Source organism: Lactuca virosa, chromosome 2 (genome assembly GCF_052849685.1).
Source record: "Lactuca virosa cultivar CGN04683 chromosome 2, Lactuca_virosa_CGN04683_v6, whole genome shotgun sequence".
NCBI classification, from domain to species: domain Eukaryota; kingdom Viridiplantae; phylum Streptophyta; class Magnoliopsida; order Asterales; family Asteraceae; genus Lactuca; species Lactuca virosa.
Genome location: NC_136427.1, coordinates 1,576,702 through 1,604,284, shown reverse-complemented (window position 1 = coordinate 1,604,284; position 27,583 = coordinate 1,576,702). Strand labels below are relative to the sequence as shown.

General features: G+C 36.8%; 1 protein-coding gene across 1 annotated transcript; it reads right to left on the bottom strand.

Annotated features, from left to right (window-relative positions):
* Positions 1-4,009: 4,009 nt before the first annotated feature.
* LOC145158820 (uncharacterized) lies at positions 4,010-4,922 on the bottom strand. The gene has a single exon (XM_079077667.1). The coding sequence runs from the start codon at positions 4,794-4,796 to the stop codon at positions 4,125-4,127; it is 672 nt and encodes a 223-aa protein (XP_078933793.1). The 5' UTR covers positions 4,797-4,922; the 3' UTR covers positions 4,010-4,124.
* Between the last annotated feature and the right edge of the window lie 22,661 nt (positions 4,923-27,583).

Genomic DNA, 27,583 nt, shown 5'->3' with positions numbered 1-27,583 from the left:
ATTAAATTTTTAATATATAATTAGGTTGATTTTTTAATAGATAATTGAGTTGAATGAAATCTAATTTGCTGATGAGGATAGTTTTGAAAACCTTAATTTCAAATTACTTTTTCCTAATTTTAAACCAGAAAAGGAAAGAGGAAAAACGAGTTGACTTTTCATTTGAAAACACGGGCCGTTATATAAATATTGACCAAGGTTCATGAATGAATACAAATTACAACTTACATGTGAACATAATATGCAACACCGCTAAAAGTCAAACTACACATCCACATATGGTATTGGTACCCGGCCATGATTGAATCCTATCCGAACTTCTTTTTAGATTTACAAGTATTCTAAAACCAATAGTTTTTTAATAAAAAGTTTTGTACTTTATAGACAAAAAAAAAAAAAAATCTAGGATTTTATAATCAAGGTAATTTATCACTTTTGATTATTAATGTGCTTTTTCTTAATCTTTCTGCAAAGCATATAAATACTTTTAGTCACAATTATTTGTAATGACTACTAAAAGTGTTTTTATTTTTATTTTTTTTTATTTTGTAAAATGGCACAAAATATGTTTTCAGTGTGCAACTAATATATATAAAAAACTAATATATATATATATATATATATATATATATATATATATATATATATATATATATATATATAAAGAAAAGTATTTCGGTTACCACTATATGCCATTGTCAAGGAAAAATATTTTAATTTAATCATAGTTCACTTATTTATAATGATTACATGTTTATTTTAATTATTATTACTTGTAATCATTTATAGTAAATAACTAAATATCGGGCATATTTACAAATGAACACATATTTATATTTGTTTATATAACTACCATGAGTAAAATGATTTCTCCTTTTTAGATTTTAAATAACATCAACTAGCATTTAGGGATACAAGTCAATCATAACAATTTTAAACAATCTGTCGAAGGAAAACTCAAAATTGAACGAACAAGATCATCCATAAGACAATAAGATATTCAATCACAAGCACATATTGTAATTATTATTAATAATGAGGTAGGTCGAACTCCATTTACTAACCGAGATAGGAGTTGTTGGGTGCATACTCGAAGTGATAAATATGAACTCGGGAATACGGGGGGCCCGGGGCAGTGCCCTAACTGCAGATGCACCCCTAGCGGGGTCCAAGGGGCAGAGCCTTTCACGGTGGTTCCGCTGACCTAAATGGATTTTTACCTCGGATACGACTCCAGCCATGCATTTTCCCGCAAAAATCATTTGATATTTTGTGTTTCTCATTATGAATTAGGTTTGAAATTCAGATTGGTTTATTCTTGGATTATCCTACTTTTGAATTCGTGTATCCCCGAGAAATAAACGAATTACAGATTTCGAAAAGTGTTTGATAAACACGATCCTTAAATCTATCCAAAGTTTGTATTTATTGTTATCTTGATCCCTTAATTTCTAACATCACATGGTATTTTCTTAATATACTTATATCGAGATGCACTCCAATTGACATAGGGATGAATTCTACATATGGTTTTAGCGATATCACAATGCATAGTATAATGTTTAAGTGATTATTGGGAGAAATGAAATTGTTTACTACTCGCCTTACTTATGTGACCCACCAGGTTTATATAACGTGTAGTAATTAATATCAACATTCATGTTGTATGCACATATTCCAACAAAATATGCTCATATTTGATTAAGGGACCTCACTTTAGAATTTTATTTCCCAACTCTTTTTGTGGGACTAAAACCGGTTTCTTAGTTTAATGTTATGTTATGTGTTTTGAAAGTAATAAAAGCTTTGTGTCAACTTGTTTTTGCTATAGATGAATCGCGATAATAGTTTATCAAAGCTAGCTTGTCTTGCTTTTTGGTTAACATGCTCATTTTTCGAAAATAGTTCAAAGGTTTGATCACTTCAAAACCCAATATTGAAGACCATATTGAGGAAAACAATGACTAGGATCGTGTCGGGTCAATACTATATCAACATAAAAACTAGTCCAAAATGATCGAGTGAATTTTATGCAATGATTTTAACTAATGTTGTATGAAAGAAAGTTAGGTAATATATAACGTACAAATAAAAAAATACATTAATATTTTGTGACTTTATAACCATTGTATAATATAACGAACATAACATCAAAATGTTGTGTATGAAGAAGGGAAAAGGACTTATAAGCCCAACAAAGTTTCCAAACTATTCAAAAAACCTCAGTTATGTTTTGTTTGTTCAAGAAACCTAAGGAACTTAACATTTTGCCTAAAAAAGCCTAACTAACTTAAACCTTTGTTCAATTCTCATTAGGATCAACCAACTAATGAAAGTCAACGAAAGACATGACTTATTATGTGGAATTAAATATCGGGAAAATGACTTTTAAGACCAACGAAGTTTTGAAACCGTTTAAAAAACCCCAATCATGGTTTGTCTATTCAAAAAAGCCCAACGAACTTACGCTTTTGTTCAATTCTCATTAGAGGCAACCAGATTCATTAGGTATACAATAAGTTGGCAAATGACATGGTATTATATTTAATGGCATAAAATAAACAGATTAGAATTTCCCTTTATATATCGAGTTAGGGATTGGAGAAGAAAAAAATGAACGACGTCTGTATTCGTTCTCCTGTAATGGCTACTTCTTCTTCCTCTCATCATTGATGTCCAACTCAATATCTACCAAGAATATACTTTATGATGTAAACCCTTGTGGATGTTGACGCCCTTCTCGGATTTGGACGTCGGAGGTTCACCCAGAGAAAAAGTTCAGGACTTGTTCGAATAAATGGGTAAGTGTAATTGAAATCTTTTATCATGTCCATCTTCTATCTATTTTTTTGGTCCCCTTAAACACAAGAACTTATTTAGATGTAGATGATAAAATTTTCAATTACAATTATCCATATGTTCGAACAAGCCTTGAACTTTTTCTCTGGATGATCCTCTATTTTAGATGTACAAATCCGAGAAGGGCGTCCACATCTACAAGGGTTTGCATCATCAAATATCTTCTTTGTAGATCTTGAGTTGGACATCAACGATTGAGAGGAAGAAGAAAAAGTAGCCATCACAAGATATCGAACACATAAAGCATTCGTTTTTTCTCTTATCCAAGACCTAAATTGATATATAAAGGGAAATTCTAATATGTTTATTCAATGTCATTAAATATAATGTCATGTCATTTGTCAACTGATTATATACCTAATGAATATGGTTGTCTCTAATGAGAATTGAACAAAAGCGTAAGTTTCATTGGGTTCGTTAGACAAAAGCATAAGTACGTTGAGTTTTTTTAAACAGACAAAACATAATTGAGATTTTTTGAATGGTTTTAAAACTTCGTTGGTCTTACAAGTCATTTTCCCAATATTTAATTCCACGTCATAAGACATGTCACACGTTGACTTTCATTAGTCGGTTAACCCTAATGAGAATTGAACAAAAGTGTAAGTTAGTTGGGATTTTTTAGAAAAAAAATATTAAGTTCGTAGGGTTTTTTTGGATAGACAAAAAATAAGTGGAGTTTTTTAAACAGTTTGAAAACTTTATTAACGGACTTATAAGTCATTTCTAATAATAATCCACTAAAAGTAAATTAAAGTTTATTCTTTAACTACATATGTCAATGATACTACTTTGTCTCTTAGTGTGTTAAGTTGATGGTATTTGCATATTTTTTTTATCTTTATTATATGAATTTTATGTTGTGAACTTTCTTCATTCGTTTTATTTCTTAATATCATGCACTATTTACATTGGATCTGAAGGAGAAAAGGTTAATCCAAACAAACATAAACCCTAATCCTTCTTCCGTTTTTTACCACAGATCAGTGAGTATACATAAAATACAACACGTGTAGCTTGGATCAACTTTATATCTGATGCAAAAGACATATCTTCACAAAGAAATTTTGTAACTTTCACGTTTCACTACATGATATCAATAACAATTTCAAAATTTTATTTTTGATGCAAAAAAATTATGCCAATAAACTTCAATTAATCATGCATGGATTCAATCCTCAGTCTAAGTATATATACATATAAACGGATTTCATTATGCCAACAAAAAAAGATAATAAAAATTTATAAAGCATCGAATCCACTGTTCAATAGTATTTGTGAGAATGATCAGAAGATTCACTTTCGTATATGGTAGACAGACGAAGCCTAAAAGATCGAACAGCCAATCGAGCTTTCCTAGACGAATATCTCTGCAATTTCCGTATCGATCCCGATCTGGAAACTCCTAAACTCGAAGCCTGTTGCTTATAATTACTCTCAACCAATCGCTTATTCTGCTCTTCCTGATCAACAATCACATTGATCTTACTCGTTTCCATCACCACAAAAGGAGAAATCTTAGATTTGTTCTTCCTTTTCTGACTATTCATAGCTTTAGATCTAGAAAGCGATCCACTACGCGTTATCGTTTTATAAGTCGCTTTCGCATTAAGCGCGACGCTAGCCTTGACTGCCATTGCCGCCATCTCAGAAGCACTCAAACGCTCCCGAAGTTTGGAAACAGGTAAAACGAAATATATCTGACCAGCATCTAGTTCGTCTTCTAAATCCAAAGCTCTGATATGCTCATCGTAAGACAAATTGTCGGAGTTACAAACGAAGAAAGAAGAAGCAGCTCCGTCAGTTTCCAATTGAAGAACGTCGGAAACAAAAACAGGAGAAGAATAACGTCGTAATTCACCCTTAGGCGAGATGACGAGAGCGGAATTGGATCTATTTGTAACGGAATCGCCACCGGAAGACATACAAGCACCCATTTAACACCGTTTTTGAGTCTTGAAGAGAAAGTTTTGGAGATGAAAATGTTTAGAGGGAGAGAGATTGGAAATGGGGGTTTTGATGTGTGGGTATGGAGGAAAATGGAGAGGTGAGTGGATGGAAAGGGTATATATAAAGAAGGGTGGCGAGTGGAGAGGCTTAATAGTCGCTGATTGTGGAATTGACTAATTATTTTGTGTATTAAAATATAAACAGGAAAATGGATAGGTTTTATTACATAGATGCTTAATAAGCGATGACGCGTGAAATACAACACGTGAAGCTTGGTCACCAAGTTACTGCTTTCCAACTTTCCTAGCCGTGTCACGCCATATATATCGTTATCATCTTGTTGGCTATTATATTCTTTTTATTTATAATAATCATTTTATTATAAATAATAATGAAAGTCTTAATATGTTGTTAATTTTATCTTAAATTGATTTTTGTGTCCATTAATGTCTTATATTTGTGAAAGAAAAAAAAAAGTTTGTAGCTTTTAGGTTTTGCAGGTCACCCTCGTCATGTATGAAGCCTACATGGATGGTTTATGGTTATGAGTTTGCCAAATCTTACCGGTCACCTCTTTCAACAACATCCACCACCACCATCGGTGGCGGATTTCAACACATTGTTATCCCTCAAAAAATCTCAAGCAGTATTAACAGTTTTGAAAAAAAAAAATTATTACTTTTTAAATTAAGGTGCGGCTCATAAAATGTTTGATGTGTCATCTTCGGTCCATACTTTACTGCTGTGTGAGTTTCCATTTCCCACTTTTATTTTAAAAACCATATATTCATTTTATTTTCTTAACTCACCACGTAATCATGTGGGATCTACCGGCCTCCCCCATCATTTTCTAATTGTCTTTCTTTCCCGTTTAATATAAATGTTTTTGTTAAGTTTTCATTTATATATTCTTACAAATATACAATTACGTCAAGATAATACTTTAAATATTAAGTATTCAAGTATAAACAAACCGCTTCACTAATGTCAAAATGGTTTTCTCAAAAGGCTTGGTTGTTGTGTTGGAGATCACTGTTTTGATATTTGCTCCCATCCTTTTCTTTCTCTAAAAGCCTTTGTTCTTTAATTAAAGTAAAACATGTTAGACATGGAATGTCAACGTTAGTCTTAAGCTAGTCTTAAGCTAGATCACTACCAACGAGGCAAGCATGTGGGAGGTGTTACCAGTTTGACTTGCTAAAAGGTATACATGACAAAAACTTGGCAAATATCACGCATTAATAGAAAAGAAACGACTTAGGTAAACAAACAAAAAGTTGCAAACTTAAGAGCTTTTATGACGTTAACACTAAATAATGTTTACGATTATATTTATTTATTCTAAGACTAAACTGTAACTATTGGTCAATAAGATCCAAAAACTTTCAAACTTACATCATTGATCCAAAAAAATCATTGTGTAGATTTGGTTCGTACATTCAACATATGTTAAGTTATATTAGAATGACCAATATATTCTTTCTTTATTTTTTGGTTGATTTCTATTTATTATTGTAACATCCAAATTTTCACAACCAAATTTTCATTTTTAAATTAAGTAAACTCATTGTTTCCAAGAAAAGCTAAATAAAAAAACAATAAGCATCAAAATACAGTCATCCCAAAAATCAGAGTGTCATAAAAAGCTAAATCACAAAAATTGTCGATGTGAGTGTACAGTCAAGCCTTCGCCTTCCCACGATCATCTGAAGTACTTGAAACACATTAAATCCAAAACTATAAGCACAAAGCTTAGTGAGTTCCCCAAAATATCACATATAACACAACATAATAAACAACTATAGGTTATCAGCAACCCTAAAATTATTAGCAATCCTGGGGACTATAAGTGGTCCTACGCATTCAAAGCAACCCTACGGGGTTAACAACAACCCGGTGGACTATCAGAAGTCTTGGAGTTATCAGCAACTCAATAAACACATATAACAACAAACAACAAATAAGACTCGGCTAGTGTAGCACGCACCATACTATGATATAGGTAATATAGCGAGAAGACTCACCTCGCAAACAACAGACTAACACAACAACTCTCTGATAATGAAGACCGGTACTATGAGGCACCTAAATAAAATATATAAGCACCCTCTCAGTCTACACCCTAAAACCCTAAAGTTGACTAAAGTCAATAACGGTAAAAATGTCAATGGTAAAAGTCAACGGTCAATGTCGGCTCCAGCTGATCCCCACGTTGTAGACACCCAAAGGCCACGCTATGGCAGCGTTAAGCCAAAACAGTCATGGGGAATGTTTATCGCCACATCGTGGAATAAACATGCCACATCGTGGGCGATGCACAGATCATTCTTAATGCATTAAGCCCTTAATACTTTAAGCAACTCATTAGCACTTTCCAAAGGGCTTTCTTACTCCTAATACTCCATAAAAATCGCAGCTTTATAGATATGAATGTCCAATGCATGTCTTGAGCTCAAACTAGGTCAAAATGGTGAAAATGAGATTAAGAGCTCATGCATGCAACTCATAACTCAATAACTTTCCAGATCTAGGACAAGAGGCCAGAAAGGAATCTTAAGGACTCATAAAGCTGACAACTTTATGAAATCTCCACACTCTAACCACCTCAAACATGGAGGAAAATGGACAAAAACCTTGATCTAGTATGCTTGGACATGAAAGGTAGAATATTGAGAACTTACAAGGGTCCAAAAGCTACACAAGATGGCGAGGGAAAGGTTCACTTGCTGGAAAAATGCACCAAGAACACATTTTTCTTCTTTAAGAGGCTAAAACCACCACCAAGATCTCACAAGGTCAAAAATTGAGGTTAGGGTTTCTTCAAGACTGATGGGAGGTGATGGAGGCTGAGGATGTGAAAACCCTAGCCATCACATCCCTTAAATAAAGCCCAAAACTTGGAAAAATAGGGTTTGCACTCTTGCGACGACAATGTCATGGCCATAACCTTGCCACTTCATGGTGCATAAGAATGATGCGCATTTTATAAGGCCATGACCACGTCGTGGTGTATCCTTCACCACATCGGGGTCATCACAAAACCCACATTACTTCTTTTAATTTTCGAAAACATAAATGAATCATTTATCTAAGACATATGTTATAATTCTCCCCCACTTCAACTAGATTTCGCCCTCGAAACCCTCAGTTAAAAATATTTCCGATTAGTTGTCGCACATATCCGCCTTGGGCTCCCAAGTCTACTCTAAGCCCTTCTGGTAATGTCACCACACCTTGACTAAGGCACTAACTTGTTTCTCAAGGCCTTCGTCTTCTTGTCAAGAATCGCCATCGGTCGCTCCATATAATTCTGGCAATCATCAACCTGAATATCATCCAAAGGGACAATAGTGGACTCGTCGCTCACATATTTCTTTAATTGCATAACATAGTAAGTGTTATGGATCTGACTGAGCTCCTCCGGTAGATCCAATCGGTTAGTCACCTTGCCCACCCTAGCCATAACTCAGAACGAACAAATAAACTTGGGGCCTAGCTTTCCCCGCTTCTTAAAATGAATGAAACCCTTCTACGAGGATACTTTTAAAAGTATCAAATCCTCGACCTGAAACTCCAACTCTGAACTACGTCGCTCTGTATAGCTCTTTTGTCGGATTTGAGTTGTCAGCAATATCTGTCTAACCTGATGAATAAGCTCAATCATCTTGAGAACCATCTCGGTGTTGATGGGTTTTATAGGTTACATTAAACATATTTACACAAAATAATAAATACATAATCTAATTATGGGCACATGCAACCTATAGATCTATCTTTACACACTATAGCAACATACAATTGAAACTATCATAAACCCTAGGTATAAAAAAATTTATAAAACGGAATGGATACCTTTGTGTTATAATCGTATATAACACTTTAAAATCCTCATATATCTGCTTCAGAAAGCTAGCACCAAAACTATGATGCCTATAATGGCTCACATCTAAAACGCTAGAAACCCTATAATGAAGAAGGAGATAAGAGAGATAATGAGAATTTCATTCTCTATCTTGTGTAAGGTAAAAGTCACGAAAATAGGGAGCCAATGGATCCTATTTATAGTTTAGGTAACTTTCCGACACAACCAGATTTGAACTAATTGAATACTAAATTTAATCTTAGTTCAAATCTTTTCCTTATCTACAACCAGGAGACTTCTGGAAACCCTAAAGACTCCTCCAAAACCGTCCATACCATGGAGGGTTCTAGAATTGCTTCTTTCATTTAACTATTGAAAAATTACAATTCACCACTTACACCTTTAATTAATTCCAATTAATCCCAGATTATTTCCAGATTAATTCTGATTAACAATTAATTTTGTCTATCTCTAATTAATTCATTATTAATTATTAACTATTTCTAATTAATTTATTAATCGCATAATAAATTAACAAATCATTTCCTCTCTATCCTAATATTAATTCTAGTTATTTCTGATTATGAGGGAAATCCAAAAAGGACTTTACTATTATTCAATAAAGTTATATTAATTTAGTGTTGAGTTTGACCAATTTAGTTATGACCAATGTTGACATGATAGTTGTAGTTATAGGAAAACTCAGCCAAATGAAGGTAGGAGTCCCAACTCCCACCAAAATCAATGACACAGGCTCTGAACACATCCTCGAGAGTCTGAATAATCCTCTCACTCTGGCCATTTTTTTGTGGATGGTATGTCATACAAAAATGTAGTCTGGTTCCAACTCCTTATGGAACCTCTTCCAAAACCTGGAAGTAAACCGACCGTATCGATATGAGACTACAAAAGTAGGTACCCTATGGCAAGCCACAACCTCCTTAACACAGATGTCAACTAATTTCTCGGCCGATGTGCTCTCCCAAATAGCAATGAAGTAGGCACTCTTAGTCAAACAATCCATGATAACCAAAATAGTATCAAGTCCCTTGGCCGTTGTCACACCCTCAAAACCAAATGAACGGCGGAAACGTTCTGGGGTGGAGGACGTCATGTACAGTATCACAACAATGCATGTAGTAAACAAGCAACAACATCATCCATTGCATTAATAATATAATTTCATACAAGTGTGTTCCGTTAAGTTTTAAAGACACCGAAACAATATACATCAAAAATATAAGATGAGTCTTGAACGAGCACCATCTTCTCAAAACCTGGCTCCGGTACCTATCTACTGGTGACCTGAGAATACAAGTTATTTTGAAAGAGTTTATCAGCTTTAGAGCTGGTGAGTTCATAAGTATATTAGTGTTTGTGTTTGTATGAAAGCATTTATAAGATGTTTGTAAGATGTACTGTGTGTTTGTAAAAGTTTTGTATTTGTTTGAACTATCCTAGAAAACCCTATGTTTCCTACTAAAAGTAGCCTTCTACCAAGGCATCTAGTGTCTGTGCGTGTCTCTTTTGTAAAAGTGAGCATTTTCCCAAATCCGACTATCATTAACCAAAAATAAAGTTTTTACATTATTGTTTATTGTGTGAAATCACAAAGTAAAATGTAACGGGAAAATGTTATAGTACTTTAATGTAGTATTATGAAACTACTGCTGTACTAACTACCTTAAGCCAATTGTATATTTTAAGGTAACATGTGATCGGCCTGTATCTTGCTACCGACTCAATAGTAAAGTGACAATGTAAGATGCCACAAAAATGACGTTTGGCACCCGTAGACTTGCAAGTCCCACTGTAGCGAGCAGCAAGGTGTAGGATAGTCAATCCAGTATAGATCTATACACAAACTCATACGCTCCCCAATTAAGGAGATTCTGATACAAAAACAGTCATGGCAGGTAGTGCCATGCCCTGTTTAATGGCTCACATAAATGTATTAATGTAAATGTTATGTGAATTGTGTGCTAGCTGTATTGTGTGTTCTTTCTCTGTCTAGCCTGTATGTTTGTTTCTCATCACTCTGTTTCATGTTTGTTTCTCATTATAGTATGTATTGACTCATGTATGAACTGACTCATTGTATGTTTCATCATTCTAGTAATAGTATCTTCCTAAACTACCCCCATGGTAGCTTACTAGCAATGTATGAACATGTTTTTATACCCTTGCTACCCAAGGGTATGGACTTGAATGAAGGAAAACCTTTTATATCTATATACATATACATAATATATAACTAGGATTCAAACGACCCTCGGACAACTAACCTTGATATCCCAAGACCACAATCAAACAAGAACAGGAAGCAGGGTAGACTAGCAGTCCTAAGTCCTTCCAATCCTACTTATATAACTATATTTATATAGATACACATAATATAAGTTAGAAGAGGTTGATAACAAACCTTTTATATCTATATACATATACATAATATATAACTAGGATTTAAATGACCCTCGGACAACTAACCTTGATACCCTAAGACCACAATCAAACAAGAACAGGAAGTAGGGTAGACTAGCAGTCCTAAGTCCTTCTTAATCCTACTTATATAACTATATTTATATAGATACACATATTATAAGTTAAAAGAGTTTGATAAATGTATTTGACAATAAAAGAGTTTGTAAAACAGTTTGAGGTAAAACAGTTTGAAAAGTAAGAAAACCATTTGCTTGGTAGTTATTAATCACATGTGATTGATATAATAACTACAATTGTTCAACTTGTATCCCCCCATAAAAGCATTTAAAAACATTTAAAAGGTTAATTAAGGGGTATGAACTCACCTGTAGTTGGTGGTTTGGATGAACTGAAGAAATAGGATTGCTAGGTGTCAAGTGAAGACTTGTACACATACAATGATCCTATTTAACATATAAATACAACATATATGTATATAATTAGACTCTAAACAACTAATTAGCAAAGTTAAGACATCCTAAGACAAGTTAAACACCTTATATAAGTGTTATAAGTCTCAAGGAATGCATCTAAGTGTTGTAGAACAATGCTATAGGGTTTAGGGTTCAAAAGAAACCCTAACTTGAGTTTACGGTTTTGTGACCTCAACCCAATGGGTTTACGGTCGTAAACCCTAGAGTTTACGGCCGTAAACCCCCCTCTTTTGACCATTTGATGATTTGAAGGTTTCTAAGTCCATTGAAGTGTTTCCATTTGAAGTATAAGCCTAAGGAAGAAGCTAGGGCACCATTCCACTCCTATTTGGAGTTTACGGCCCAAAGACCACATCCCTTTGGGTTTACGGTCGTAAACCCTTATGGATGTTGGTATTTTGATGATTTCAAGTCCTTAACACATCAAGGTAAGGATCCAAGTTAGTTACCTAGGCTTAGGAAGGGACTAGGGACATTTTGGTCCTTTAAAATGGGTTTAGGGTTCAAGGATGTTCTTGGACCGTAAACACCATTTTCTTGGTGTTTCTTGGATGATTTCATGTTATAATGAAGTATAGCAAGCTTAAACACACTCTAGGATAGAAGTACATACTATATGGAAGCTTGAAATGAGCCAAAATGCCAAGAACACTAGTGTGTGTTCTTGGTGTTCTTGGTGAAAATGGAAGAATCAACCTTTTGGAATGATTTCACAGTTAGAAGGGTGTTAAAACACTAGATTAAGTGATCTACTAACTTGAAATGGTTGAAAACACTTACTAGATCGAGATTTGGAATAAATCCCGGGATGATACTTGAGAGGATTTGCTTTTGTTCTTGAGAAATTTGGAAAAATGACATAAAATGACAAGTGTCATATATATACTCCAAATATCTGGGTTTTTGGCTGAAAATATTTTATTCCGGCAGTAAACTCCAATCTCTTGAAGTTTAGGAATAACAGTGTTGCACTATAACCCTAGGGCATCCTTTCTCCTGGTATCTCCTAAAGTGTAAATTCTAAAATAATCAAACTTAATCCAAAAAGTCTGAAAATTTAACTGTAACTGATTTGACTTCTATTGAATTGACATGTTGTACATAATAGAAATTTCGGGTTGTCACATCATCCCCTCCTTAGAAGGAATTTCGTCCCGAAATTAGAATTTAAGCAAATAAGTAGTTACAAGGAACTAAGTAAAAAGATGAGGATATTTCAGTTTCATATGATCCTCTCGCTCCCAAGTGAATTCAGGTCCTCGCTTGGCATTCCAGCGAACCTTCACTATCGGGATGCGGCTTTGTTTCGTTTGCTTGACCTCCCGGTCCATGATCTCTACTGGTCTTCCACGAAGTTGAGGCTCTCGTTGATCTCGATCTCGTCGAGTGGGATTACAAGAGTCTCGTCGGACAGACACTTTTTCAAGTTCGAGACGTGGAAGGTAGAATGTACGTTACTGAGTTCGCTCGGCAAGTTAAGTTTGTAAGCTACAGGGCCGATTCTGGCAAGAATTTCGAAAGGCCCAATGTACCTTGGATTTAGCTTTCCACGCTTTCCGAAGCGTATCAAGCCCTTCCAGGGTGAGACCTTCAATAGAACATGGTTGCCCACCTGGAATTCCAACTGTTTCCTTCGTTTATCAGCGTAGCTTTTCTGTCGGTCTCTGGAGGCTTTCAGTCGTTCACGGATCTGAACGATCTTCTCCGTCGTTTCCCGTATGATTTCCGGACCTGTGAGAGTGCTTTCAGGAACTCGTCCCTTAGCTAACTGGGTATCACCCACCTCAGCCCAACACAGAGGGGATCTGCACTTTCGGCCGTAGAGGGCCTCGAATGGAGCAGCCTTTATGCTTGTGTGATAACTGTTGTTGTAGGAAAATTCTACCAGGAGTAAATGAGTATCCCATGTTTTCCCAAAGTCAATCACACAGGCTCGCAACATGTCCTCTAAGGTTTGGATAGTCCTCTCACTTTGCCCGTCTGTCTGCGGATGGTAGGCTGTACTCATGTCCAGCCTAGTTCCTAAGGAACCTTGTAGCGATTGCCAGAACCTAGAAGTGAACCTACTATCTCTGTCCGAGATAATGGATATAGGAACACCATGTAGTCGTACAATCTCTCTAATGTAAGTTCTTGTAAGTTTCTCCATCTTTTCTGTCTCTTTGATAGGCAGGAAGTGCGCGGACTTGGTCAATCTGTCGACGATGACCCATATGGTATCAAGTCCACCCGTTGTCTTGGGCAACTTGGTTATGAAATCCATAGTGATCCGCTCCCACTTCCATTCTGGGATCTCAGGCTGTTGAAGAAGACCTGAGGGTTTCTGGTACTCGACCTTGACCTTTGCGCAAGTAAGGCATTTACTTACGAAGGTAGCAATCTCTGCTTTCATGTTAGGCCACCAGTATAACTTTTTAAGATCCAGATACATCTTATCTGAACCTGGGTGAACGGAATAACGAGTGTTATGCGCCTCCTTCATGACCAAATCTCTGAAACCACCGAGTTTCGGGGTCCAGATCCGGTTCATGAGATAATAAGCTCCGCCACCTTTGACTTCCAAGTTCTTATCCATTCCTCGCAGGGATTCATTGGCCACATTTTCAGGCTTCATAGCGTCAAGCTGAGCCGCCTGTATTTGTGTGGATAAGTGTGAATGGATAGTCATAGTCAATGACTTGACTCTACGACCAGAATATTCTTTCCGACTTAGGGCGTCAGCTACTACATTGGCCTTGCCGGGATGATAACGAATTTCGCATTCGTAGTCACTGAGTAGCCCGACCCACCGTCGTTGTCTCATGTTGAGCTCCTTCTGATCGAATATGTGTTGTAAGCTCTTGTGGTCTGTAAAGATTGTGCTCTTCGTACCGTACAGGTAGTGTCTCCAGATCTTCAAAGCAAAAACAACTGCTCCTAGTTCAAGATCGTGGGTCGTGTAGTTGACCTCATGTGTTTTTAGCTGCCTCGAGGCATAGGCGATGACCTTACCTCGCTGCATCAGAACACATCCGAGGCCTTGGTTCGATGCATCGCAATAGACAACGAAGTCTTCTATCCCTTCGGGGAGGGACAGTATTGGTGCAGTGCACAATGCTCGTTTGAGCGTTTGGAACGCTCTCTCCTGCTTTTCTTCCCAGTCAAAGGATACGCCCTTCTGGGTAAGTGTTGTAAGAGGCTTCACAATGCGGGAGAAGTTCTGAATGAACCGGCGATAGTAGCCAGCGAGGCCTAGAAATTGACGAATTTCTGTAGGCGTCTTCGGTGCTGACCAGCTCTCAATGGCTTTGATTTTGGATGGGTCTACGTGGATTCCCTCTTTGCTAACCACGTGCCCTAAGAATTCGACTCGTCGGATCCAAAATTCGCATTTCGAGAATTTCGCAAAAAGCTTCTCCGCGTGCAGGGTTTCTAAGACTTGTCGCAGATGTTGATTATGTTCTTCCTTACTACGAGAGTAGATAAGTATGTCATCAATGAAGACGATGACGAACTGATCCAAGTAAGGACGACACACCCTATTCATTAAGTCCATGAATACAGCGGGCGCGTTTGTTAATCCGAACGGCATCACTACAAATTCGTAGTGCCCATAACGAGTTCGGAAGGCTGTCTTTGGAACATCCTCCCCTAGCACTCGTAACTGGTGATATCCGGATCTTAAGTCGATTTTGGAAAAGAAACTCGCCCCTTGAAGTTGATCGAATAAATCGTCAATCCGAGGCAAAGGATAACGATTCTTGACGGTCAGCTTATTGAGCTCCCTGTAGTCGATGCACATATGAAAAGATCCTTCTTTCTTTTTGACGAACAAGACTGGAGCTCCCCAAGGTGAGAAGCTTGGTCTTATAAAGCCCTTGCTGAGCAGTTCGTTAAGTTGACAGGATAGTTCTTGCATCTCTGCAGGTGCTAGATGATAAGGCGATTTGGCTATGGGGGTAGCCCCTGGAACTAAGTCGATTCTGAACTCGACTTGTCGTTGTGGAGGTAATCCTGGTAGCTCTTCTGGAAAGATGTCGGGAAAGTCGTGTACTACTGGAATGTTCTTGATGTCTTTCGCTTCTTGGCTCACATCGACCACATGAGCAAGGAATGCGCGACATTCCTTACGCAAGAATTTCTGAGCTTGAATGCTCGAGATGATACGAAGGTTTGTGCCGGGTTTGTCACCATAAACTACTAGGGTTTCGCCAGACGAAAGATTTAGGCGGACTGCCTTTTCGTAACACATGATGTCGGCACGCTGAAGACTCAACCAATCCATGCCAATGATGACGTCAAAACTTTTAATTGAGACTGGCATGAGGTCGATCGAGAATGTATGGCTATCTAAAGTTAAGGTACAACCTATGTAAATGTAGCTAGTGCTCTCTGTCTTCCCATTAGCCATTTCTACTATGAATGGTTCTTTGAGTGCTCGTGATTTTTGCTTAAGTAAATGAGCAAATTTCTGATTCACGAAGCTTCTCTCCGCTCCACTATCAAATAGTATACAAGCATAAGAGTTGTCGAGGAGAAACGTACCAGTGACCACTGTGGGGTCGGCAACCGCCTCCTCATGGCCTATAGCCAGAACTCTTCCCACTCCACCGGCATTCCCTGCTTTGGGGCAGTTCCTATTGTAGTGGCCCACATCGCCACAGTTGTAGCAAGATTGGCCCACTCCAGCGCCGGGGACTTGGGTGATTGGCCTCGCCGGAGATTTATAGAAACGAGCTATATGCCCCTTCCTGTTGCAGTTTACACACTGCATGTCCCGACAGGCTCCCATATGATGGTAGTTGCACTTGTTGCATAAAGGCAAACTTCCAGAATACCGCTTTATTGGAATAGCAGCAGTGGCAGGTGCTGTCGCACTATGAACTGCCACCGTCTGCTGTTTCTTCGCAGCCTTCTTCTTTTTCTTGTCATCCCAGAATTTCCGCTTGGACTCTGCAGTTCTTGCGGTTTCTGAGATAGCCAGGGTGGTTGTTGCAGCCGGGGTACGGACCCCGTGGTCAACTAGCTGCTGTGCCAATCGCTTGGCACTATCAAATGTGGTGGGGCGTGATGACAATACATTTCCCTGGTATGGTGGCACCAGCCCCCATATATACCTCTCGATCTTCTTTCCCTCTGTATGAATCATGTTGGGACAGAGGGCCACCAGTTCACAGAACCTGGCGGTATATGCTACGATGTCGGTGCCTTTCATGGTTAGGCGCCAAAGTTCTTCCTCCAGCTTTTGGATCTCGCCCCTCGGGCAGTACTCCTCAATCATGAGGTCTTTTAAAGTATCCTAGCCCATATCATTTGCCACTGAAAGAGATAGTGACTTAACATGGCTATTCCACCATGTTAGGGCTCTGGTTTCAAAGGTGCAAGCAGCGAACTTCACCTTGCTCCCTTCTGGACAGGAGCAGATTGCGAAATACTATTCAGTTTTCTCAAACCACTGCGAGAGTACAATGACTCCGCCAGTTCCTCTGAAGGATAATGGCTTGCAGTTTGTAAAATCTTTGTAGGAGCACTCTCTCGAGCGCACAGGGGTTTCAACCTATATTGTTGGAATAGGAGTCCCTCCTCCAGTGGAACTTGAAGAATGATATTCAGCCATGGCTGTTGCCACAGCCGCAGCTACACCAGCATTGAGGGCTGCTGTATCAAATTGAAGAATAGGTGGTGGAGGATTACGTCTTGTTGACTTACGTGGAGGAATCTTTTAGCTGAAAGTTTAGAAGGAATAAGATATTGATAAGAATTTGACATGAACATTGATGAGAATGACTCATGGACTAACTCTCCCTAGCCCAACAGCATAATTAAATGGAATACTTGAATGCAGATGAAAGCATTTGGATAATAATTTCCATTAGATTTTTATATCTATCAAAGATATTGGAATTACAGATGTAATGAGTTTGGGGAAAAATGGCCTAGAAGTAGGTCTTACATCAACCAAGATGGGAAAATTTTAACAGTATACTACCTAATCAAAACCTAGCAGGTCTAAGATTTATAAGGATAGGAAATTAGACTTAAGTTTTTACATAACTAAGTTATATCCAAAAGAGAAGTCGGTAAGATTTTAACGACGACGAGAACTGCTTGAGTGAGTCCTTGAATCCGATAGGAGGCGCTCTATGTCCCTCACACGCCTGTCAGACCTTGCTTGCTGAGCTCGAAGTTCCCTGACTTCGGCTCGGGTTTCAGCAAGTTCTCTCTGAAGCATTGCATTGCTAACCTGAGCCCTTTCATGAGCGGACTCCAGCTGGCGAATGCGGACAGTGTTAATACTAGAATTGGCATCCACTTCTACTACCCGGTCGATAGCTGATCGACCATGTTCGGTGTTCCGAGCAATCCTACGAACCATGATATGTAGTACCCTATCAGCTGAACCTCCCTCAGTGAGGTTGTAGAAGCTTCTGTCTCCATTGTAAGGAAAAGGTTGACCTTGTTCCTGACTCCACCTATTCAAGTTTGTGGCCCACATAGGTGTGGGTCCTTGAAATGCGGGACGAGGGTTTGGGTTTTGAACAGTTGGGGATTGGTTGTTGACTTCTGGCTCCGAGTCGGAACCATCATAAAAACCTTCCGCTTCATAATCATCTAAAGGAATTGGGTGATTATCTTCTGGTTCTTCTTCCAGCCCTTCTGCGTTGTCGTGGTTGGGATAGTACGGGTCTCTGGGAAGATAAAATCCAGCCATTAAATCTACGCGAGAAAAGGGGTATAAGAAATAACTAATTTAAACTAACTAACTAAATAAATAATTATAAGATGATCTTTATCAGTTGCCTCAATACTTGTTTAAAGCATACCAGTTATATGTCATGCAGACGGGATAGACCTTTGAATAAGTAACCCTAACCCTAAGCCCACAACCAAACAAGGAACAGGAAGTAAGGCAAAGATCACAGATTCTAAGTCTATAACATCCAAGTACATATAACTTTAGTGTATCCACTAAACAACCATTGATATACTAATAAAGACCTTTAGTTCTCGAATAAGTAATTATAGTGACACAAAATACTCCTATAGTATTTTAAGTTTAATGTTTTGTTCTACTGTTCTTGTTGTAGAAGTGTTGGCAAGTTTTTTTTAGACTTGTTGCAACCTCACAACCACACTTAGGCACATGCTAATCACTCCTCGGATAATGTAGTTGATCAGGCTACATCTTCCCAGGGTTGACCATATGTCTCTAAGTCTGCTCTCCCAAATAGCAATGAAGTAGGCACTCTTAGTCAAACAATCCATGATAACCAAAATAGTATCAAGTCCCTTGGCCGTTGTCACACCCTCAAAACCAAATTAACGGCGGAAACGTTCCGGGGTGGAGGACGTCATGTACAGTATCACAACAATGCATGTAGTAAACAAGAAACAACATCATCCATTACATTAATAATATAATTTCATACAAGTGTGTTCCGTTAAGTTTTAAAGACACCGAAACAATATACATCAAAAATATAAGATGAGTCTTGAACGAGCTCCATCTTCTCAAAACCTGGCTCCGGTACCTGTCTACTGGTGACCTGAGAATACAAGTTATTTTGAAAGAGTTTATCAGCTTTAGAGCTGGTGAGTTCATAAGTATATTAGTGTCTGTGTTTGTATGAAAGAATTTATAAGATGTTTGTAAGATGTACTGTGTGTTTGTAAAAGTTTTGTATTTGTTTGAACTATCCTAGAAAACCCTATGTTTCCTACTAAAAGTAGCCTTCTACCAAGGCATCTAGTGTCTGTGCGTGTATCTTTTTTAAAAGTGAGTATTTTCCCAAATCCGACTATCATTAAACCAAAATATAGTTTTTACATTATTGTTTATTGTGTGAAATCACAAAGTAAAATGTAACGGGAAAATGTTATAGTACTTTAATGTAGTATTATGAAACTACTACTGTACTAACTACCTTAAGCCAATTGTATATTTTAAGGTAACATGTGATCGGCCTGTATCTTGCTACCGACTCAATAGTAAAGTGACAATGTAAGATGCCACAAAAATGACGTTTGGCACCCGTAGACTTGCGAGTCCCACTGTAGCGAGCAGCAAGGTGTAGGATAGTCAATCCAGTATAGATCTATACACAAACTCATACGCTCCCCAATTAAGGAGATTTTGATACAAAAACAGTCATGGAAGGTAGTGCCATGCCCTGTTTAATGGCTCACATAAATGTATTAATATAAATGTTATGTGAATTGTGTGCTAGCTGTATTGTGTGTTCTTTCTCTGTCTAGCCTGTATGTTTGTTTCTCATCACTCTGTTTCATGTTTGTTTCTCATTATAGTATGTATTGACTCATGTATGAACTGACTCATTGTATGTTTCATCGTTCTAGTAATAGTATCTTCCTAAACTACCCCCATGGTAGCTTACTAGCAATGTATGAACATGTTTGTATACCCTTGCTACCCAAGGGTATGGACTTGAATGAAGGAAAACCTTTTATATCTATATACATATACATAATATATAACTAGGATTCAAACGACCCTCGGACAACTAACCTTGATACCCCAAGACCACAATCAAACAAGAACAGGAAGCAGGGTAGACTAGCAGTCCTAAGTCCTTCCAATCCTACTTATATAACTATATTTATATAGATACACATAATATAAGTTAGAAGAGGTTGATAACAAACCTTTTATATCTATATACATATACATAATATATAACTAGGATTTAAACGACCCTTGGACAACTAACCTTGATACCCTAAGACCACAATCAAACAAGAACAGGAAGTAGGGTAGACTAGCAGTCCTAAGTCCTTCTTAATCCTACTTATATAACTATATTTATATAGATACACATATTATAAGTTAAAAGAGTTTGATAAATGTATTTGACAATAAAAGAGTTTGTAAAACAGTTTGAGGTAAAACAGTTTGAAAAGTAAGAAAACCATTTGCTTGGTAGTTATTAATCACATGTGATTGATATAATAACTACAATTGTTCAACTTGTATCCCCCCATAAAAGCATTTAAAAACATTTAAAAGGTTAATTAAGGGGTATGAACTCACCTGTAGTTGGTGGTTTGGATGAACTGAAGAAATAGGATTGCTAGGTGTCAAGTGAAGACTTGTACACATACAATGATCCTATTTAACATATAAATACAACATATATGTATCTAATTAGACTCTAAACAACTAATTAGCAAAGTTAAGACATCCTAAGACAAGTTAAACACCTTATATAAGTGTTATAAGTCTCAAGGAATGCATCTAAGTGTTGTAGAACAATGCTATAGGGTTTAGGGTTCAAAAGAAACTCTAAGTTGAGTTTACGGTTTTGTGACCTCAACCCAATGGGTTTACGGTCGTAAACCCTAGAGTTTACGGCCGTAAACTTCCCCTCTTTTGACCATTTGATGATTTGAAGGTTTCTAAGTCCATTGAAGTGTTTCCATTTGAAGTATAAGCCTAAGGAAGAAGCTAGGGCACCATTCCACTCCTATTTGGAGTTTACGGCCCAAAGACCACATCCCTTTGGGTTTATGGTCGTAAACCCTTATGGATGTTGGTATTTTGATGATTTCAAGTCCTTAACACATCAAGGTAAGGATCCAAGTTAGTTACCTAGGCTTAGGAAGGGACTAGGGACATTTTGGTCCCTTAAAATGGGTTTACGGTTCAAGGATGTTCTTGGACCGTAAACACCATTTTCTTGGTGTTTCTTGGATGATTTCATGTTATAATGAAGTATAGCAAGCTTAAACACACTGTAGGATAGAAGTACTTACTATATGGAAGCTTGAAATGAGCCAAAATGCCAAGAACACTAGTGTGTGTTCTTGGTGTTCTTGGTGAAAATGGAAGAATCAACCTTTTGGAATGATTTCACGGTTAGAAGGGTGTTAAAACACTAGATTAAGTGATCTACTAACTTGAAATGGTTGAAAACACTTACTAGATCGAGATTTGGAGTAAATCCTGGGATGATACTTGAGAGGATTTGCTTTTGTTCTTGAGAAATTTGGAAAAATGACATAAAATGACAAGTGTCATATATATACTCCAAATTTCTGGGTTTTTGGCTGAAAATATTTTATTCCGGCTGTAAACTCCAATCTCTTGAAGTTTAGGAATAATAGTGTTGCACTATAACCCTATGGCATCCTTTCTCATGGTATCTCCTAAAGTGTAAATCCTAAAATAATCAAACTTAATCCAAAAAGTCTGAAAATTTAACTGTAACTGATTTGACTTCTATTGAATTGACATGTTGTACAGAATAGAAATTTCGGGTTGTCACAGCCGTCCTGTTGGGTTATGAGCATTCTAACACTCCTAAGTGTACATGCAACCCTAAATACCTTGGATCTATGTTTTCTCTATTATACATACAATTATGAACATCCAAGGTATTATCCTAATCTAGCATACAAAATAATAAATATAACAAGATAGAATACATACCTCTTTGATGTAGAATGTCTTCTTCAAGCTTGAGTGCCTAGTGCCCCAAGTGTGACACCTCAAATGGTTCACACAACACCAAATACACTTGGAATAACTTGAGAGAAACTTGAACACTCCTTGAAATCGTCTAGCCCTGACACTCACACATTAGTGCACGATTTCTTGAGCCATGGGATTATTTTATATGGTGGCTATTAGGGTTACACCATGTAACTCATAACTTTACCCATTCCTTATGCTCCATGGATTTTAACCTCCATGGAGTATCCATGGGTCACCCCATGGACTTTGTCCAACATAAGGAATCTTGGATCACAAGCCCACATATATAAGAATGAATGATTTACACAATCAACCCATATATTTAATTAGTCTCCTTTTGATCACTTAATTAATTCCAAATTAATTCTTGATCAATACTAATTAAATAACCTTATTAATATATTAGAACTTATAATATATTAACCAACCTTAAGTGTTTTTCTCTCATTATAGTCTATCCAAATGCATGATGCCATGCAACCCAAATGGACCATGCCGGGTCGGGTCAAGTCTTACCAATTATAGTTATGGACTTAGACATTAATCCAACAGTCTCCCACTTGGATAAGTCTAAAACTATTATTGCGTATGACTTCAGGAACCGATCAGCAATCGTAGCTCTCAAAAGCTTCTGTCGAACTCTTACATTGTCGATGAACTCTGACCTTTGTCAATGACTTGTCCATTAGATAAGGGATCATATATTCCTCCATTCTAGATATCATATGGACTGAGACATGGATTATCAATCATTCTCTCTGTCCATTTGTTGTTTCCCGATTTCCGATTCATGATGACTGACTGATTGAAAAAATCAAATCAGTCCTGGCTTGGCCAAGCACTCACATGTATCATCTTTAAATCATCGAGGGGCCCACATATATCGCTTTTATCCCGAAGGTAAAAGGAATGGATAAACTTCGACTCATATGGCTTGTTCTACTACTTGTTGAATCATACACAAAGGCACGTTTTATAACATCGAGTTACCAATGCGTTTTCGTGCAATCAATGTATAACCAACTCATAGTAACAACTTATATCTCTAGGTTTGAAGAATATAAGATATTATCATCTCATGATCACTCGTGATAAAATCCATGAAGTGATTCAAATGAGCGCGGGTTGAATCCAATACTCAGAACTTATGAGCACTCATGAGTGTTGTAGCACCACTTTGTCCACCAACTTGGACCTCTACAAACCAAACCATGATAGTCTTGATTCATATCTACTTCCAACATATGACCGACTGTGGATGGTTTGAATAACTTAATCATTCAGGAAGAGCGACTTAGTTATTCTGGAAGTCAAAACATGCAAAGTGAAACACAAGAATAAATGAATCAAATATGGTATCAAACCCTATGAATATAAATAAACAATTTTATTTATCACCATACTGATTACTCATTATTTATTGTTTCGGTTTTATCAACTTTATACTTGAATTTAAAACAATAGTTGTCCCATGCTCCAAGCATGTACACTATGTTTTATAAACACTAGTCATGCCATACACCAAGTATGCATACTATGTTTTTCTATGATCTTTACTTTGTAAAATAGATCATTTGAACATCACTCCAATGATCCTCTTTTCACAAGCCCAAATCCTTACTGCAAATGCAAGAATTCCAAATTCATGCCATTTACTGAAATCTGTTAGATTCTAAACTTATATGCATTGATCCTCTTAATGATTATGCACAAAGTCAGAAAGACTTGAAAACAATCATTACAGAGCATTCCAAAGGAGATCAGCTCCTTGGAAACATCCTTCTTTCATTAAGTTTCCTAATCTTACACAGATTGAATAATTTCTAACTTTGAAACATTTCCATATTCCATTTTGACTATCACTTCTGAACAAGAGTTGCCTCCTTACAGATTATGTCAATATGGTCCTTCCAGAATTAACATTATACTTCCAAATGTCCTTGAGCAACCAATCTTTGGTAAACCTTAGATTGTCCTTGACAATAGCTTAATCATTTTAGTCATATCCAATTCTAGACCTTTTCCCTTCATAATGCCCCAGGCATTTGGAAAATTTTAGAAAGGATGAATATAGCACATGTAATCGATCCTATATCCGAAGCATATGGGACATGATTCATGATGTCTCACATAAAGACTAAACCAGTCTTTTGCTATAATATTTCCATTTCAATTTGCCAAGTTCTCAAAATTCAGATTATGAAAAGGGATGCCGTAATCATAATCGAATTTTAGAATGCAAATAATGGACCCATATATAGAATTTCCTTATGTTGAGCCATTCCAACATGAAATTCATATATATATATCCTTGATTAAATACAATTAAAATCTCAATCTAAGCTTTTAGAATTGAAATGAAGTATAATTTCCTCTCCCTTAATTATAGCAAAACAACTTTTTCAACCCCTGCAACCTCACGAATTGAAACTTTTGTTTTCTATAATTAACATTGCTAACTTGCAACCTTTGTCATAATTATCATGCTCCCACTAACATGATGATTATTAGCATAACACTTATGCTCCCACTAGCTTTGACATGTACTCAGAAATCAGCTGACTTTCTTACCAAAGTTCAGATTTTTGATACTAGATTGTTTTGATAAAACTTTATCAAAATCATACACCTCTCTTAGATAGCTCACATGTGTGTCTAAACAATTTTAGAACTATGAAAAGGGATGACGTAATCATAGTCTCAATTGTTTAGACCTTTGCCACTTCTCACAAGTCCATGTTAGTGTGGCGGTAAACCACACATGCTCCACTAACGACTTTGAGAATGCAAATATCACAATTGCTATCTACCTAAAATCTACTTAGTGAAAGTGTTTCCTCACCATCATTTTCATGAATCGGAGAGAAACCTTATGACACTTGGATTTAATAGTGTATGTGTTCTTATCCATGTGAATTTGTCAAAACCATAATCACAAGACAAGGTTAGTGACAATTCCAAACTTATATTGATTAAACTTGTGCAATCTTAAATTCTTGCCATTTGGCAGCTCAGGTGCCTGCCATTGCTTCCAAGTAGTTGTGCAACCAATTGAGAACTCTTAGAACTCCTATGCAAAGCCAACTTGAATAGGCACAAAAATTTCAACACGATAGGTTATAAACCTCAAGTCGTGTGCTAGTGAAGGACTTTAGGTTTTATTCTTGATTAAGTCTTGAAACTTTCAAGAGCTTTAAGACTCCCACTGTCCTCTTGACATATAAGACTCCCATGTCAAATATTCAAGAGATAGTGCGGATTCTTTATCAAGACTAACACTTTACACAATTGGCCTAAGTTGGTCTCTGTTTTATCCAAAACATCACAACTTACCAATTTCAAATGTACAAGAGTAGATAACCTTTTACTCTTACATTTGACTAGTGTTAACAAACCCTCTTTAAGATATGTCACTCAAGTTACAATCTTGGAGTATGACTCTAAGAATTGTTTTGGAACGAAGTATGACTCATCTTTTTGATTTAACCATTTCAACAATTCATGACTCCTCTTCTTAGTCATAAGAGATGACTTTAGAGGACCAATTGTGATATGGTATCTTAATCATTAATATGATCATAAACATGATACTAAAGTACTCTCCCATCTTTTCAGATTTGATAAACTTTTATCTTTCTGCCATACTTTGATTCTTCTTATTCGTTCTGTCTCACATTGAAACTTCTCTAATGCTACAGACTTATACTTAAACTTATAAGTATAACCATATTTACTGAACTTAAGTAAATCATGACGAATAGTCTTCTTGATCTTTTGTGGTGGACTTGACCAGTGCACAAGAATGTGTACTCGATCCCTTAGTCCTTTCCTTATTCACATAAGGAATTAGTCTTAATTTTCCAAGCTGAAAGTTCTCATTCATCATACTATACAACTTGCATGATTCCAAGTTTCGGTCCAATTGAACCTTGGGTGATGAGAATCTTTCCTTATTTGGTAATAGTAGACACTACCACAACCGAAAGAATCAAATCTATTTTTCCAATATTGCTATCAATGGAATCTTATAAGCAACAACTTTTCACAAATGCCATTGTAAGGATACTTAAAATAAATAAAATCAAAACCTTTTTCTTTTATTTTAAAACTTTGCGGAAAAACTTATCCTTACAATCCATATGAAAACCTTGTTGTTATCTATTCCTAAGCAATATAAATATCATAACTTTTAAGTAATAGCCCAAAATTCTGATTACCGAACCATGCGATTGAAATCCATCTTCGCGATCAGAATCAGCATGTACTTAATAGAGTTAGACAATGGACTTTACCTGAAGTAGAGCCAAACTTATTGACTTTAACATCCTTAGGTAAATTTGGCAGCTTCGTAACCAATGCCCCTTCCTTTGGCAATAGTTACCTATGGACCCTTGATAATGGGACTATCTCAGACTTTGCCTCCATCTTTACCATTGGGTCAACCGAGTTGACTATGGCCGATCCCTTTCCATTGGGAAGAAAGAGCTTTACTGGATATCCAATGTCATCATTGTCAATGTCCATAGCGTTTTAGGAAGTTGATCTTAGCAAATAGATAAGATCATTAAGGGTCTTGTCTTAGTCTGTTTCATAGGATTCCCAAAAGAACTCACTATGTGACTTAGAAAGTAGTTGAGCCACCAACTTTCTCTAGACTTTGACACCCAACTCTCCCGGCTTGTCAAAATGTGACTACATCTCCAAGATGTGATCACACCTAGACCTTGCCTTGCCAATAGGGCTTGAGTGACCTTAAACTTTTTAGGAACTTGTGGGTTAGGGAGAATAATTGGAGGAGGTGAAAGAAGTATGATATCCATGGGACATCATCTTCATTTAGGAAAGCTTGTTTCAAGAGATTTGGGAAGATCATAAATGTCTAGACCAGACATCTTTTTGGGAGATATTCAAGATAGTTGATTTAAAGTCCTTAATATGACACCCAATATGAAATATTAAGGCTAGGACACAACAAACTATTTTATAACTTAGAAGAGGGATGCCGTAATCCAAGCTATAAAATATTTTAAGGTAGGTGAATGACGATTCACCAATTTCCACCATGAAAAAAGAAATAATTTATTAGGTTTTAATTGGATTTGAAAGTTCTAGATCTTTGAGATTCATTGAACTGTTCAAAGGCATGTTTCAATCTCGAGTGTGCCCTTCAGGTTTTGTTACTGGGATGCCGAGGATCACAAAACAAGGTGTGAATAACCATGCAAATATACTTGGTACCCTTAATATTTACCCATTAATCAGTGTGCCGGTTAACCACACACGCTCCACTGATACTATGATAAATATTAAATTACCCTTTACCTACCTTGTTAAGTCCAGGTTAGTGTGCTGGTTAACCACACACGCTCCAGTAACGACTTAAGCAAAGTGCAAAGTGTAATTTCATGGGTTAGCACCAAATTCACATTTTCCTAAGTAAGTAAGATTGGGTATTAATAAGAGTTTAGTTACTTAGTATTTATCATTAATACTTTTAATGAAAGGAGAATTATAGTCCTTGTCCTA

What these genes read in the sequence shown, in the direction of transcription:
- LOC145158820 (XM_079077667.1), bottom strand. Translation starts at nt 4,796, where the DNA reads ATGGGTGCTTGTATGTCTTCCGGTGGCGATTCCGTTACAAATAGATCC.